Below are 17450 nucleotides of genomic sequence, written 5' to 3'. Positions count from 1 at the left end.
AGTAAAACTAGCTGGGTCTGTTCTGTTCCGATCTACCTGGGCCTGGTTTTCCAGTCAGTCTGAGCTGGAAGAGAACCCTCCAAGCCCCCTTCCAGAAACTGTGGCTTCCCTGGAGCAGTATCTGCACTAATTATTTCACATCTTCTTTTTCTTGTAAGCCTCATTTGCAGAGAAGGCTGAAGAGACTTCCGGCCTCTTTCCCACATACTGAGGACATGTGGATCTCTCCCTTGCAGTACTAGTGAGCAGAGGGCTCCCCTCTTTCTGGACTCGAGGGGACAGTTGACTGTTAGAGGAGCCTGCACATCAGATATTTGATTAAAAGACCCAGATGTGAAAGGAGATGGGAACCTCGGTTCTGTAGAAGAGACAAGCTGAGCCGTATCTCAAGAATCCTGCACCAAGATGCGGCCTCGGGGCCACTACTGTTCCTGTCCGGATGCTGCAGGTTCCCGGAGACTCCTCTACGTTATCTCTACAGCATCCGGGGCTGCTAGAGCCTCAGAATTCCTCCAGCACCCTCCTGATTCTGGGAAAGGCCTTCACAGGAAGTGGAAGCAGAAACAGAACACTGGAATTCCTGGGAGGACCTGAGGAGGAGCCAGAGGTTTCCCTACCCTATAACCACATCTGTTCTCCTCCTGCAACCAGCCAATTTGCAGGTCCTCTGGTTCCACCCAGCAGGGACTCAGTGTCCTCTCTTCACACGCTTCTATGCCTAGGGTGAGAGCCAGATGCATGTTCTTTGTTTCACTGTGTCTGGGAACCCCCTGGGTGGCTGAGGGCAAGCAGCAGCCATCAGGAGAGGACCCAGGGACATGCAGATCCAGTGCCCACCCAATGTCTATGTGACAGGAGAGAAAACCAGGGCACAAGCCTGGTCTTTAACAGCTAGAGAAGAAATACAACAGGTCAGACACAGGATGACTGCATTTACACACCGTGCTGTCTATTTTTGTGCCCACTTCACATATGCTAGAGTTATCCGACAGGAGGGAGCCTCCATCAGCCGGCTGTAGGGCATTTTCTTAATTAGTGATCGATGAGGGAGGTCCCAGCCCATTGTTGGTGTTTCCACCCCTGGGCAGGCAGTCCTGGATTCTATAAGAAAGCAACCGGGGCTGTAGAGATGGCTCAGTGGTTAAGAGCACTGACTGCTCTTCCAGAGCTCCTGAGTTCAATTCCCAGCAACCATCTAAAACGAGATGTGGTATCCTCTTCTGGCCTGAAGGTGTACATGTAGGCAAAGCACTGTATACATAATAAATATATCTTTAAAGAAAAAGAAAGAAAGCAGGGGGAGCAAGCCAGTAAGCAGCACCCCTCCATGGCCTCTGCATCAACTCTTGCCTCTGTGTTCCTGCCCTCACTGCTTTTGATGATGAGCTGTAAATGAAATAAGCCCTTTCCTCCCCATGTTGCCTTTTGGTCATGGTGTTTTAGAACAAATAGTAATCTCAACTAAGACTTAGATGTGCTGTATCTACACCATGGAGATGGGGGTGGGTAACTTCTTCCTAACAGCTGCTGAGGGAGGAAACAGGAGCAGAATGGCTAGAGTGTTGGACCTTGGTAAAAATGACACAGGATGCAAGCCTGCTGTCAAGGAAACAAGAAGTGCAAATCCTGGCTAAGCTGTCCTTCTTCAGTCCCTGTGTGATGTCAGACCAGTTTCTGACTTTGGCCACAGCGAGATGCTAAGAAGGATGATCGATGGCTCCTAGGAGCTGTTGTGGGTCTCTAGACAGCTCAAACCCACCACTTTACATATGCCCTTGGTGTTAACGGGGACGTGGCCCAATGGTTCACCAATGCTTGGAGGGGGCAGGGTCCAGGCTACTCTTCCCTATTAAAAAAGCCTTGAGGACCCGTTTCTATTCCTCCCATTGCTAGAGTTGCACGGAGTTTGGCGGGCACAGAGGAGAACTGTGGCCCCATAACCTGATCTCTGCAACAACAGTATCTGCAGGCTACCCAGGGCTGCAGCCAGGCCTGGTTGCAGTTGTCTGTAGGGTACACCTGCAGAGAGCACAGACTCCTGGGGGCCCTGTGCTGTGTGCACATATGGCCTCAGGTCTGTGGACATGAAACATCTCTGAGAAAGTACACAGCTACTCCCCCAGATCCCTCAGACAGGCCTCTCAGCAGGTTCTGCTTGAGTGTCAGGAAATGCTTTTCCACATAGGTCATTCCATACGCAGAGGCTCTCAGACTGGGCAACTGCCTGAAGAAGGCTCTCGGAATTTCGATTTTCTTTTCCTCACTTTTCTCTTGGCCTTCTTGCCTAATTCTTATACTGTCTGAGGGAATCTGAACAGCTGTGTTCTCTTGGCACAGAGAACTCTCCTAGCAGGATGCAGCTGCTGCTGACATTAGGTCATGCTCACCTCACAGCGGGCTGGGTGCACATGAGGAGACCTGTCCTTTGAGGAAGGGCAGAAGCAAATCTTGTGGTGGGAGGCCCTGGATTTCAGTGAAAACATCGCATAGGCTCCTGCCTCAAGACGGTTTTCCCACTGTCCTACCTGTAGCTTCATCCCTTACCCACCACATCGGGTCTTCCAATAAGACAGAGTTTTAACTGACTGATGGTTCAATACTTTCTCTTCAGAACCAGGCATTTGGTACATTCCCAACAGATACTTGTAAAAACAACAGGAGTGCTGGTTTGGAGTCTACGCTCTAAGTGTGGCGAGCCTGTGCAGACATGAGAGTGCTGAGCTGGGAACACGGCGGGCCAGCTCCACTCCATGCTGCTGCCTCCCTCGCTGTTTCCTGCCATCAGGGTGGGGCTGCCTGCCATCACTTTACCTGCTCCAAGGGGACAAGGGTCCAGCAGCCTTGTGGCTGTTCAAATCTGAGCGTAGTGAACGGTATCCAGATCACACTTCTTATCATATCCGGGACGTCACTGACTGCATATTGCAAAGTGTGAGCAGCTGTGAAAAATGCCCACCAGCCTCCGAAGGGTCTGGCAGCCATTCTCGGGCCCTTGGAAGAACAGCTGTTGAATAGCTGAATGTTGCTTCCCTTTGAGAATTATCTTTAACTCAGTATTTTAGGAACCCTCGATGATTTTATGGGACAAGGACTTTGCACATATGTTTCAGCATAAAAGGGGAGTTTGCATCTTTTCCTACAAACACTGAAAATGAGGATTGTTTACCAGTGCCTTCAAGTCATTTTAAGACTTTCAAGATTTGAAAAGGCCTCTTTCAGCATTCCGTGTTTACCTACAACACAGGTGTGGCTCCCTAATGAGGTAATAAGGTAGGAAAATAGAAAACTGAAAGCTGAACATGGCTGCACATCTGCTGTCCTGTTTGCCTACCTGGCACTGAGCCTGCAGGCACCACCATGGAACAGAGACCCAGAGGAATGCCTGCCTACCCCTTCGCTTACTTCAGTACAGACGCTGCCAAGAGACTCATCATTTAGGTTTTCAGAAAGATAGCTTTGTAGGTCACGATGCATTAAGCCTCAGCACATAGGGCACCTTGCTTCTTAGGAGTAGGATACCCGAGAAATGTATTGCATTGCACGACCAGAGATAGGGACAGTGCTGACATGATGCCCAGCAGGAGAGATGTGTGCTTCCCAGGACACCTGAGGACCCTCATGCCTCACTTCTCAGACCACAGCCACTGTCTTTGACTTTGAGAACTTATTTATTGGGTGTCAGCCCTACAGAAATATGGCCTCATCATGGTGCCATGGGTGAGATAGGGTAAGAGAAGAAGGCAGAGGCGCAGTGTCTGCTGTGAGCTAGACACGTGGACTCCTACAAGGGCCACATGGGCCCTAAGGCTCCACACTGAGGGTGGAATGATCTGAGAACCTGCCGTTGCTGTCACATGTGCAGAGTCAAGGACAGGTCTGTGACTTAGAAGCATAGCATGGCCCAAGGATGGGGCCACACGCTGGCTAAGGGAGTCTCAAGCATGGGCGAGCACAGCATGGGATAGGCCTAGCTCTGGACTCAGGGATGCCATTTGCCAGCTCTGAGTGCAGGGCTAAAAGGCTCACTACCTAGGGGAGTGCCATTTAGATTGCAACAGGGCACTGACATGTTTGGCCTTTTAATCTTTTCAAAGATTTATTTTTTAAATGCCTTTTAAGAGAGAGGGAGGGAAGGAGGCGGGGGGGGGGGGAGGCGCACACACATAACGTCGTTACTCTGCAATAACAGTTCCTACTTAGCCTCTGAGACTTCTCCCTAGCCCCTTGGCCTTTCCATCTTTTAAATTTGCTTTGCTTGGTGAGACCCTCTTTAGAATCTTAGTCTTCCACATTTGGCCTACAGGTGAGCACTGCTGGGTGAACAAAACTTCACCATAAAAAGATCATTGTAAAAAAAAAAAAAACAAACCACAATCTTCTTTCTCCTCTTTCTTCCCTGGGTGCCTCAGAGGGGTGACAGAAGCAGATCGACATGCCATGTGGCTTCCTGTGTGGCTTCCTGTGCATGGTGTTTGTATATCTGGCATTCACTTGTGTAGCGGGATGCTGGCTGGAGGGGGAGTGTGTTACCAAGCTTCTGGTTTCTTTTATGAATCAGCTAGAAAGCATCCATGGAACGAACACACACACACACACACACACACACACACACACAAATGATGTGTACACGGAGAATGGTTCTAACAATCTCCATCAGACTGGACCAACCCCAGGGAGTCTAAGCAGCCCACTCCCTGCACTGCTCACTTCCAGATTCCTAGCGACAGCCATAGTAATGTCACCTTTTACTGGTCCTTCACACCCATACCACTCAGCTACCTGCCTGGTCTATGTGGGTGGATGTCCCTCAAATGCACTTGTGCCCAGTGTCTGGCATGGAACTAGAGAGAGATACACAGGTGTGCTTGTGGATGGCACAGTTCTCACTTTCCTGGCGCTCACTTTTTGCCCGCTTCAGAAGGCATTAGAAGCTTGACTTAGGCCTTCATCGAGTGCTCTGTGCAGTCTCCCCCCACACCCAGATGGGTTGGGCCACCACCAGGTTCCAGTGATCACTTCTGCAGATGTGACAAAGGCTGACACCAAAACGACAACAGTAATAGGGACTGGCACACCACTACCCATAGCCCGTGTGTCGCTTTTGTGCCAGTTAGAAAAGGTGCCCCATGTAACAGGTGGCCAAGGAAAAAAGTCACTCCTGGTATGAAGCCGGGCCTATAGTCAGAGGCAGAGTGTCAGCTCTGACTCATTGGCCTGATATCCCAAGGCAAGCTCAGACTGGACAGGCTGGCCGCTGTGGTGACTAGGTGTGGCACTGTGCGCTCATGTCCAACTCATTGGCACATGTTCAGCTTGCCCATTGCATGTGTCTTCAGCGAGCAAAAGAGCTCGCTGCTGTCTACAGATCTCCCTTCCGTTCTAATCATGGAGTGAGCCAGGCTCTCCCATTTCACATCCTTTCTCCTTCAGACAGCAGCTTGTTCACACTGATCCACCATAGCGTGAAAGATTTGCTCCCATTGCTCCTGCAAGGGGCCCCGCTTCTGCTCTTTTCCTTGTTAGAGCCACCTCAGGTACAGGTTGGGGAGATGTGCACCCACCTATCTACTACTGTGTTCCAAGGATGGACACCTTAGGAGGAGGAGCCACAGATATGGACAAAAACCTGGGCAGGCTCTTCCTCTACATAAAGTGAGGCAGTGAGGATGCTGAGTGAGAGTTGGCACCTGAAAGCCAAATAAGTCCTCTGGGAGGACAGAGTGGGCTCTGGCACTGAGATGTGAAGAGGTGACCAACCTCACGCACACAAATCTGTACATTCTACTGAGGGCAGATGTTAGCCTGGCTAGCTAAAAATAAGGCCGCAGGCAGGGAGGAGCCAGCGTGGTGCTGCCCACTATCGTCAAAGCTGACCTGGAGACTGGCCCCTAAGATACTTTGGGAGAACAATACCCAAGGGCTTATATTCCTCTAGCTCAGTGCTTCTCAACCTTCCTAACGCTGAACCCCCTAATCGAGTTCCTCACGTTGTGGTGACCCCTAACAATAACTGTAACAATAGTGTAAATATCCGTGCTTTCTTAGGCAACCCCTGTGAATGGGACCTTCTTGACCCACAGGTTGAGAGCCACTGACCCAGCCTTAGCTGACTGAGGTTAGTAGGTCCTGCTGTTATAACGGCACCCCACTGCGGGGGGGGGGGGCAGAGCTGGCTGCTTCATCAGTCTGTGATAGATGGCTCCTGAGTTGGACATGGCTTCATCAGAATCCTCAGTATCCCAGAACATAGGGCTCACACTGTGCCTTAGGGTGGATCAGTGGTATTTGGCCATCAGCACAGGTGGTGCTAGGGTCGTGAGCAGTGTTTCCCTTCAAATCTCTCCCACTGGCCATGCAAAAACACATCTCACGTGACCAATGTTAACAACTGACTCAGAGCCCCAGTGTCACCCAGGACTACTAGCCTCTGTTCCCTTGAGCATCCTTTTCCTGGCCTAAGTGACAAGTTCTCTCCTTCCTGTCCTTTTTCTGGATTCCTGGAGGTCTCCCAGGTGGCATCTGGGGAGCCACCTGCAGATTTGGCTTTGCTGATAGGTGATGGCTGTACACCACTGACTAACTCCTCTCCTCTATATTGATGGCACTGTCCTAGGAGCCAGGAATTAGGACTGCCCTCAGCGCGCGCTGGCAAGCTGGTGCTGGAGGAGGCAGATACCCTGCATCCAGGTGAATCATCTCAGGTTGGTTTATGAATCCCAGGCCTCTGCTGCACTGTCCTCTCCAGTCAATGGCCTGCGGCACTGCTTAACTGAGATGCCTCCTCCTGCAGGATGCCTCAGCGGTTCTGTTGTCTTCCTTTCAGCCTCCACCAGGTCAGTGCTCAGCCACACACTGATCCTTATGTTCTCTCTGCCTCCTTGGCTCCTCACATCTGGCTTGCAGATGTCCATGGAGAAACGGAGGCAAGAATCTCCTTCTCTTGCATTTAGGGGTACCTCATTCTTGTGTGTTCTCATCAACTTCTGGACTCTTAATTGGGCTTGGCTCTGACCTGGGCATGGCCTCCAAGACCCACACGTCCGTACATTCCTAGCATCAGTGGCTAGCAGACTGGCCAAGTGAAAGGTGTTTAAGTTCGAGAGTTAGAGGGAATTACAGAATAGCAGGGGAGGAGAGGGAAGGTGTCGGGGGGGGGGGGCGGTGAGCCTGTCTCTTCAGAGGAGCTACCCCTTCGTGGACTGTGTGCGCAAACGTCTTGTGTGCCAGGCCCTTAGGAACCCGATGTGAACCTTTTCTATAAAGGCAGCACCCTGTCACTAATCAATGGGCTGCCTCAGAAAGTCAGGCTTCGTCAACATCGTGGCTTGGATTTTTAAGCCATACAAGGACTCTGGATGAGAGTCTACTGTAAAATACTGTCCTCTAGGCAGAACACGGCCACTGCCCTCTTAACCATAGCAGATGGTCCCTGCTGCAAACCTTTGCAACACAGTCTGCTGACAGCCCCCTAAAGGAGGAGGGGGTGAGAAGATCATCAGGCCTTACCTAAGCTCCAGCCATTCCCTGCCTTCCTCTGCCCCTGAGCTGTAATCCTGCATCGGGGCCATGTTGTCTGAGGAGATGCCAGAGTATATAGAGATAGAAAGTTAACTGAAAGAAAAGCCCAATAGAACAGCTTTGGGGAGGTCACCATTCCTGCTGGGACAAAACTCTTTTGATGCCGCAGTTTTTTTGGCGGGGGGCAACCCATACCCCTCTCCTATAAGTGGCCCTCCCTCCTGCTCCTATAAGTCCAATAAACCCTTTGTCCACTGATGCAGATTTGGGTGAGGTGGTTCCTTTGGTCTCTTGGTTGTTCTATCTGGAGTAAATGGATGCACAGTTATGTCTCCCTTGGAAAAGCGAGCACAATGGGGTCTTTTGGAGCTATTTCATCACCAACCCCCACACTAGCTTCATCTGGGCCTTTGTCTGGAGTGTCCAGGGCATAAATCCTGGACACACTTGGGGCACTGCTGATGCAGCTGTTTTTTATAACTGTAAATTCTCCTGTTCCAACTGTGGCTTACAGCTACTGTTACAGGAAGGGCGGTCAGTTAAGGAACTGTACCAAGAAGTACGGCTCAGCGGACAGGCCATGCGCCTCCTTGATAAACTCACCTTCTGTTTCAATAATGTGAAAAAATATAATTTTAACCATCAGGTTTCCAAGTTGAACGTGTTGTGTTGTTGCCACATGCGTGGCGGTGTCTGAGCATCTCTTGGCTGCTCAGTGTACAGCCACAGATGTGCACGCTGCGGTTTCCTCTGGCTTCTTAGAAGGTTGGCATCCATCTGCTGCTCACACCATCACTGTGTTGCTTGCTGACTCACCCCTACCCCGAGTCTGGCTACTCAGATGGGTGTCTCAAGATAAACAGTGGTAGTAGGACCTGGGGCTGAGGTGGGGAGTGGGGTGAAGCCATGCTGCAGGTCCTAGTGACCTTGCCTCTGGTGGAGGGGGACTAGGAAAGAAGAGGGCCCTTTGTGTTTCGTGTCCACATCTGAGGCCTCAAGAATGTATTTTGGATGACTCCCAACTCGTGTGTCTTAAAGACACAGACACCTTTTCTGGTAGATGGCCTGACACATACGATTTGGGAGCCCTCCATATCCAGGAACGGGATGCCTTGATTTTTCAAAAATTTGTGAGGACACAAAAAAAATGTACCTAGGCTCATCATTCTAGCTTGTGCCCTGCCTCTCATTTGGGGACCTGCACCAGATCCGTGTCCTATAGACAGGAGCCCCCTTCCTCTGGGTGGTACCCTGCATCCTGATCTTCACTCCAGACTTCTTGGCCTCTGGCTTGTAATGAAACCACAGGAGCAGACCAGGAACATGGGCAGACATGGTCAGTACCCACAGGATCCCAGGATGCCCAGTGCACCTAAATCCAGAGATGCTCACGTCCCAAATAAAGAACAGCTTAACACTTGCATATACTGTATGCCCCTCCGCTGTGTCCTTTAACTGATCTTTCAGTGGCATAATACTGAATACAAAATCTACATATCACTTTATACTTATGGCACGAAATATCCAAGTTTTGCTTTGAGGAAGTGTCTGAACTTCTTTATGACTATTTTCTATCCATGAGCTATTGAATTTAAGAACAACTGAACTTACAAACGAGGCCGGGCTAACTGTACCTGAAGTGTAGTCCTGCTGAAAGTGGGCGTTTTAACCTGAAGGCCAACCTGGGATAGAGCTTATTAGTCTAGTTTCCTTTGGAAGCCAGGAGAAAAGTGGATACAATTCAGACTTCTTAATTATTAAGGTGGTCAATCATGGAGATTAGCAAGTTTAAAAGAAGGCATTCAGCATTTGATAAGAATCCATTCTGAAGTTGAGTTAGGCAGTCTGAGCCAGGCCTAATGAGCGAGGCAGTGGTGCACCTGGGTGGCTACGGCTAGCCCAGGAAACTTCCCCCCAATGCATTACATTTTGCACCAAACAGATCCCGCCTGTCCCACTGTCACCTGGGCTGACGGAACTCTGTCCCTATTCCTATGTCTGCCAAATCTGTCCACTCCCCCTTAAAGCATCCATTCGAGACACTGAGCTCACTGCCAAATGCTGAAACCACCTAATTCTTGAGACAACTATTTAAATGGGGGTTTTAAAATTGCTTGTATCCTCTAAATGCTGCAATTTAGCAGAGAAAATTTCTGCAACGAGATAACCACTCCATTTCCTGGCAGTGATTCATGCCGTTATATTTGGGTTGGCATGCAGCTGGCCTGCCTCAGGGTGGCACCTCTGAGCTGGCAGTATCAAGCTGTTGCCAGTATTTCTGAGGGGATGTCTGCTGACCTCACCACACCCTTCCTTCCTCAGGCCACCCCAGATCTCAGGGACTTCTGAGACCTGCTCCAAGAATGGGTGACTCCTTTCCTGGCAGACCAGTGAGTGTCTGTGCTGTCAAATATCATTCATATCCCTTCACTTCTCCTAAGCATCCTAGGGACAGTGGTGTTAAGAGACTTTTCTAGGTTTTGTTTTCACACTTTTCCTTTTGGACAGCATTAGCGCATGTCCATAACTATTACACAGAAAAGCTAGAAACCAGATAGAAACCATGTGTGGAAGTGGCAGTGTGTGGGGAATGTCAGCAGACGTGAGGGGTGGCTCACACGTTGAGGGGCAGCTGGACTTTGGGAGACGCGCTCTGTTCGCCAGCTGCCGCGGCAGCTCGTGGGGTGGCAGTGGGGACAGGTCCAGCTGAAGAGCAGTCCTGAAAAGAGACAAGAGGATACATGAGTGAGGAGAAGAAAGATCCCGCCTCAGGAAACAGCTGGTCAGCAGCAGCCATGTGTGCTCCCTCAGCGTCGAAGCTTCTACCTCCCCGGGACTCATGCATCCCTGCCATGGCTATTAGTCATAGACGGCATTCCATTGGAGGGAGGCTGGTGGCCCTAGACACCAGTCCCAAGGCATCTTTACAGAGCCCCTTCTGAGTATCCTACCAAGGTCAACATGGCAGAGACAGTATCGGGCAGAGGACTGGCCTTATTAGAACCTGAATTGATCAGGAGTGTGTGGAAATAAAAATGCAGACCAAGTGTTCTGCAAGCAAATTTAGGTCACCGTGGCCTGGGAACTCAGATTTCAGTGCCCTCAAATACCATGCTCCAATGCAGAAACAGTTTCATGAAGTTTGTTGTTTATTTGTTTGTTTATAGTAACAGAACAAAGATAATCATAAAGCAAGACACTTTGCAAATCCATTGGTGGCGACATTAAGTGGGTTATTACCACACAGTGGGGAAGTCTCAGCTGTAGGCCCTGATGCTCCCTGAGAGCACAGCAAGTCCTTTGATTGGCAGAGAATAGAGTTCTATTTATCAGGATGTTAGGTCTGACACTGAGGTGGGCAAGGGAAGGCTCTTTAGCTGGGCTAAAAAAATAGCCAAGAAACACTGTAATTAGGCTCTGGGCCTACAGTATTCTAAACTCTCCAGACCTACTGAAGTTTTAATCAGTCAGCTTTTGCAGACTCAAGCTCTTTCCAAGAATTCTTCTTCACAACTGGAAAATCTGATAATTGAAAAGTGGCATTCCCTGGAGCTGAACACTAACTTCTAAAGAGGTGACAGCCATGAGACAGAAGGATGACCAGGGATGACAGGGCACAGCATGCCCCACCCCCACCAAAGACTGCACATCTGGGGTCTCAAGACTTCCAGAGCCTCTTTATTCAGGGTATGGGTTGAGCAGTGTTCCACTTCAAGGCTGTGCCTTCCAAGTGCGTGCTGAGCTCTCGGGGTAAAGCTCGGGGAGGCAAGGGCGTTTTAGCATAGTGGGTTGAACTGTGTTCCCCTCAAAAGCTCAGTTCAAGTTATAGCCCACAGCACCTATGGACAAGATCTCATTTGGAATAAGGGTATTTGCATATTAATCAAGCAATCTTTGATTAGAATGGGCGGAAAAAAAAATCCAACGACCAGTGTCTCTAACAATACAGACCAGGATGCACAGGGAAAGTAAGGCTATGTGACAATGGGAACAGAGCCATGGGTCTACAGGCAGGAACCACAAATACGATCAGCAGCCACCAGAAACCAGGAGAGAGGCATGGCAGGCCCCCTCCGCCTCTGGAAAGGAACAACTCTGCCTTTACTTTGCACTGCAGCACTCAGAGCCTCAGGGGAGTACCCTCTTCTTGCATGGACCCTCCCAGTTTCTTGTACCATTTGGCACTTCTAGAAAACTAATGTGGAGACGATGCCAGAGTAGTTGGGCTCAGAGTCGTTGGCTTCACCTGTCTCAGTCTAAAGGGCCCTGGCATTTCTTCCCTTCCAGGCACCTAACAGGGGACAGACACATTGGAGCTAGGTGACTATAGGCCAAGCTGTTAGAACCTTGGTACTGGGAGTCATTTGTGGCTCTGAATGTGGTAAGTTCATGGCACAGGCTATGTGGCCTCCCATAAACAGAGGTCACAGAGGTAGGAACAGGCTATCTAGGACGACCTTGGGCAAAATCATACCTTGTACCTTGACTAGCCTCCTTTGTCTGAAGGTGAAAATAAGGAAGTGATTCTCAGAACTTGGGACCAGTCTTGATTTGCCTAGCTAAGGGGCTCTGTGGCTGCAGGCCTCTTGCTGATCCTTCCTGGGCGCTCAGGGATCTACGGTGCCTTTAGCTACAGCACCTAGAGTCTCTGGCAAGTCAAAAACAGTTTCTACTTCCTGTTGAAACAGTGGTGAACCTTACAATGATATCATGCAACTGAAAGATGAGTTTCCTTATGTCTCCAAGGTAACGCCGTCACACCTCCAAAGACTGATGCTTGGATTAGGGCCCTGGGCTTCTAACTTCACAAAGAAAAAGCTTTCTACCCCCATGGATCTCATGCCTAAGACCAACTTCCTTAAGCAAAGAACTGGGAGACATGTCTGGGATATAGGTTTGGAGATGGGGATGTGTCTTCTTGTTGACAGGCTATGGGATCTGCCATCTGCTGTCACACCTGCCCTCCTACAAAGTGAGCCAGAGACCAAGTGTTCATGAGTGCTCCAAAGCCACCTTGAGACCATCCATAGAAGTTCTAATGGAGTCAGGTAGGAGGGAGGGGGAGAAAGCGGCCCCATTGGCATTACATTTCTTGGCCAGCGAAGGACATCTGTGAAGGAGGCTGGCAGCCACCCCGGGAACTGCCATTGTTTTCAGCTCTCCCCAGGGTCAGTGGAGACAGACATGGGCAGGGCCTCAGACTGTCAACCCAAATGTTTCTCCAGTAATTCCAGCCACCACAACACAACCTTCATGCTAACAACACTCACGGGACATACGCTGCATACCTGTCAACTGGGCAGTCGGAATAAACAAAGCAGAGATGCTCTCTAACTCTAGTGTTGGTTCTGTGAGAAAGAGGCCTTAGAAAGGGGCTCACACATGAGAGAGGTCCCAACAAGCTCAGGCCACACATAAGTGCTTGGGGGGTGATGGGGAGAATTGAGGCCATCTAAAGCTTCTGAAAGGAACGGGATAGGCTTCTTAAAGTGGAAGGGAGGTTGGATGGTGGTCTTGGAAAAATAGAGATATATCTAGGCCTGGTAGAAGTAGAAGGGTCATTACAGTGAGATAGTTAAGCAGAGTGATGATGCCAGGGTACCAAGGGTGCCCTTCCTGCAAGGCTCTAGTCTCTACACATAGAGCCTCCTAAAAAGCCATGCCAGATGAACTGAGTGCCACATGTGCAAAGTCCTGGCCAGGGCAGGCATGGTGACTGCAGGGAACCTGTCTGGGCTCTGCTCTGGCTCATTTCCCCAGATCCACAATGTCTCCAGAAGCTTTGGGGCCACTCAAGCCATAATCCAATAAGAAGGCATTGTGTGAGGCCCGGAGAGCCAGTGAAGGCAGATCTCCATCCGCGGCGCAAAGGGAAGGCTTGGCCAGGAGTACGGCCATTGCTGGTATATGTCATGACTGGGTGATGTGAAGGCTTATGCCCCCCAGAACTGAAAGCATCCATAGATCCTCTGGGTAAATGTCAAGCACCCATAGGGCAGGTCTCAGGAGGGTTAGGAGGATCAGCTGAGGACACCCAGGGTCTCTGGAGCTGAAGCAAACTCACGCCTATTTAGAGGCATTAAGGGGGGCAGGGCATTGGCATGTCAGCTTCAGGGTATATTTGCGGGTGGTTTCCTCCAGAAACCTGGCCATCAGCTGGAACTCTAGAAAGGGACTCTGTGAGGGTTGTTTGTTTAGCTCTGCACCGGTTAGAACCACAATGCAGGTTGCACTTGTACACATGCCGGCTGTGATTTGAATGGGAACTGTGTCCCCCCCACACTCAAGTGTTTGAATACTTGGTCCCCTGATGATGGCACCATTTGGGAAGCGTATGAAACCTGAGAAGGTAGATCCTTGCTAGAGGAATTGGGTCCCTGGCTATGGACCCTGAGACGTCATAGTCTCGCCCTACTTCCCTTTCAGTCTGCTTCCTGAATGCAGATGTAGCAATGTCTAGCCAGTCTCCTGCTCCTGCCCCCCCATAACCCTTCCCGCTCCCTACCATTCTAAACCACACCATAAGGAACGGTAGCCCTAAGGAACTGTAAGCCGGAATAAACCATTTGTTTAACTCACTTTTGCCAGAATGTTTTATCGCAGCAACAGGAAAAGCAGCTGTAGTACAGCCCTTTCCCAAGTTTGGAAAGCCTCCAGCTCATGCTCAGTGGAGCATGGCTCACAGGGTGGCGCTGCTACGCAGTGACATGCAGAGTGGGGGCATCAGTGAGTTCCCACCAGGTGGCAACAGCAGAGGGACAAAAAGTAAATGTTCAAAGGGCACGTGCTAGGCTTTGTGGTGTCCTGATGCACACCAGGTCCTACCCATCCTCTTCAGAATCAGGTCTTTATCTGTTACCACGTAAACCACAGAGGAGCAAACCTACTGGGCCAGGAAGCTGGGGTTAGGGTTTTCAGGCGACTTCAAGAGTATTTAGAGGATATCTGCTGAGATTGCTGAGCCTGCTGAGGATCCCCGGCAGGCTGCTGGCCTCTCCTGACTCTGGCAGAAGCCTCTAAGGGTCTATTAGAAGGTCAGAGGCGAGGGTACTACATGGGGTTCCAAGCATCAGGCTGAGCTTCTGGCAAAATGGTGGTGCTGTGCAAGTACAGTTTCACACCCCTAACAAGCCTATTGTCCAGGGATGGTTTTAATGAGTGTCTGCGGCATAGTAATATTGTGAGAGATAAGAGAGTCTGGCTTGAAATATGAATGTGGGGCATGGGATGGCCTAGTCCTCCAGCTGTGAGGGCGTCCTCCTAACCACAAGCAGCCACCCTGCTTTGCTTTATAGATAAATGCTGAATAGATGTACACACACACACACACACACACACACACACACACACACACACACACACTGGAACATCCCACAGATCCCTGCTCAGCATGTTCTTTGTCACTCTTGCTATATAAGACTACCCCTCTTCCAATGTATACCCTGTGCAGCAGACTTGGGCTCTAAACTCTGTATTTTAACTGGAAAAGTTAAAGTTGGGGGTCGTCTTATACACCAGAAAATACAGTAATGTATCATACAGTATATATCATATATACATACATATATGATTACGGCTAGAAACCAGTGCCGTGTGCAGGCTAAGCAGCCATTCTAAGTGAGCTGTGTGACCAGCCCTCATCTTACTTAAGTGAGGCAGTGTCTCACTAAGTTGCCCAGAATGGCCTTTTTATCCTAGGCAGTTCTTGAGTTCACTTTTTATCCTAGGCAGGTCTTGAACTTGAGATGGTCCTGCCTCAGTCTCCCAAAGTGGCTGGAGTTACAGGCATGTACCACTAGGTCTTCCTTCCAATTAGTTTTTTTTCTTTCTCCTCCTCCCCCTCCCCCTTCTCCTCCTCCCCCTCTCACTCTTTCTCTCTCCCTCCTTCCTCCTTCTCCTCTTTTTTTCCATTTCTTTATCTTTAGACAGGGTTTCTTTGTGTAACCCTGGCCATCCTGGAACTTGCTTTATGGACCAGGCTGGCCTTGAACTCAAGAGATCCACCTGCCTCTGCCTCCCTAGTGTTAGGATTAATGGTGTGTACCTCCACCACCTGGTTTCTGATGAGATTTTTAATCATCTCATTTTAGAAACAAGGTGGTGATAAAAAAATAAAAAAGACAGAGGGACTCTGTTTCCTTGAATGAAAAATCAAAATTGTAGTTCCACAAATAAGGGAGAACACTTGATGTTTGTCTTTCTGGGTCTGGGTTAACTCGCTCAGTATATTTTTCAGTTCCATCCACTGACCTGCAAATTTCCTTTTTCTTCAAAGCTGGATAGGACTCCATTGTGTATGTGCAGCATTCTTATCATGTGAAAGACATCTACGCTGCTTCTATTTCCTTGCTGTTAGGAATAGAGTGGCAAACATGGCTGAGCAGGGGCTGTCTTGTGGATATATGCCGAGGAGTCATAGAGTTGGGTCATCTTGTAGATCCATCTTCAGCTTTCTGAGAATGCTCTACACTGTGACTTTCGCGGTGGCTGCAACAGTGTTCCGTCTACAGGCAGTGAGGAGGGTCTCCCTCTTCCCTGTATCCTCACCAAGCTCGGCAGTTGTTGTCTCAATCCTAACCAGAGTTTGACTGGGGTAAGATGAAATCTCAAAGCAGTTTTAACTTCAACTTTCCTGAGTGCTAAGTATTAGCCTACACACTGTTAATAATCATTTAAAAAATATTTTTCAGGCATTTTACATTTTTCCTTTTGAGACTCTATGTTCAGATTTATAATTCATTTTTTATTGAGTCATTTGTTTTTCTGGTTAAATTTTTTTTGTATATTCTGGTTATTAATTCTCTATTGGATGGATAACTGGCAAAGATTCACTACCTCTCCAGCTTCCTCTATACTTAAATGCTCCCTTTGCTGTAGAGAAGCTTGTTGACTCAATGAGTTCCCACTTGTGATTTGTTGGCCTTCGTTTGAGTGAATGGAATCCTATTTAGAATGTCTTTCCTGCCTGGACCTGCATCTTGTATGGCACCACTTAGTTTTCCTGCCAGCAGTTCCTTTGTTCCATGTTCTACTCTGAGGCCTTCACTCCACTTGCAGTTGGTTTTTATGCAGGGTGACAGACATGGGTTTCCTATTTTTGTGAAGAATGTCAGAGGCTTTTTATTGGGATCACACTGAATCTGTAAATTACCTTTGAGAGTATAGTCATTTTTACAGTGTTACCCTGAGTCTCAGGATGGGAAGCATGGCTCTGAGTCTTTACATTGCATACTACAGGCATATAATCTGCAGTCACCACAGACACCAGTGAAGTAGAAAGGGACCCTGCATGGTATGGCAGAGTAGGACACAGTGCTGTGATGGAGGAAGGATTGCAGGGACTTTAACTGGAGATCAGGGAGGAGGGTGACACAGAGGGGGAGGGGGGAGGGAGGAGAAGTAATGAATACTAGAAAGACACAGGGAAATGCTGTTTTATAGGTTACTTACATGGCATTACATCATGTGGGTGATAATGCTCCCCCACCAAGGGCCACAGACTACCTAACAAAACGATTTGCCGGTCAGTTGACTCCACAAGACTCCCCAAACAATATAGGTGGTTGCCATTGCCCTTGGTGGCCTCCTAGAACGTGAAGGTAAGATCCTACTGCGTCAGGCACCACATACTTTGGATACAGTACTTAGAGGAACCCAGCTGGAACTGACCCAGATGCCTCCTCCCTGAGGACCAGTTTTCCTATTATTGGAAGATGCTGTACAAGCTGCCAAGGGGAAAAAATGCAGTCAATAGTCCTACTCAGCTGAAAAGCCCATGAGCCCCATCAATGACCAGCACTGCAAGACATCCCCAATGGTGCAATAATGGCACTTTTATCTTGGGAGGTAACCAAAGAGCTGTCTAATGGTACTTAAGGACTTATACGATAGGAGGGAACCCATGGCTGGTACTGTAAGCCTAGCCAACTACC

The 17450-nt window shown here is 49.2% G+C and overlaps 2 protein-coding genes across 2 annotated transcripts in view; both read right to left on the bottom strand.

Moving 5' to 3' along the window:
- The window catches only part of Sh3rf3 (SH3 domain containing ring finger 3), a 292558-nt gene that overhangs the window by 46335 nt on the left and 228773 nt on the right, over positions 1–17450 (bottom strand). The window contains exon 5 of the mRNA XM_051153081.1: positions 10137–10237. Within this exon, the coding sequence (XP_051009038.1) occupies positions 10137–10237 (101 nt within the window). The remainder of the gene's footprint in view (positions 1–10136; positions 10238–17450) is intronic.
- Positions 26–17450, bottom strand: part of Ranbp2 (RAN binding protein 2) — a 531879-nt gene continuing 514454 nt past the window's right edge. Inside the window, exon 25 of the mRNA XM_051153075.1 lies at positions 26–36. Within this exon, the coding sequence (XP_051009032.1) occupies positions 33–36 (4 nt within the window). The 3' untranslated portion in view covers positions 26–32. The remainder of the gene's footprint in view (positions 37–17450) is intronic.

The sequence above is a fragment of the Acomys russatus genome, chromosome 11, assembly GCF_903995435.1.
Source record: "Acomys russatus chromosome 11, mAcoRus1.1, whole genome shotgun sequence".
Classification (NCBI taxonomy): Eukaryota; Metazoa; Chordata; class Mammalia; order Rodentia; family Muridae; genus Acomys; species Acomys russatus.
Note: the sequence above shows the minus strand (reverse complement) of the source record. Positions and strands in the feature narration are given on the sequence as shown.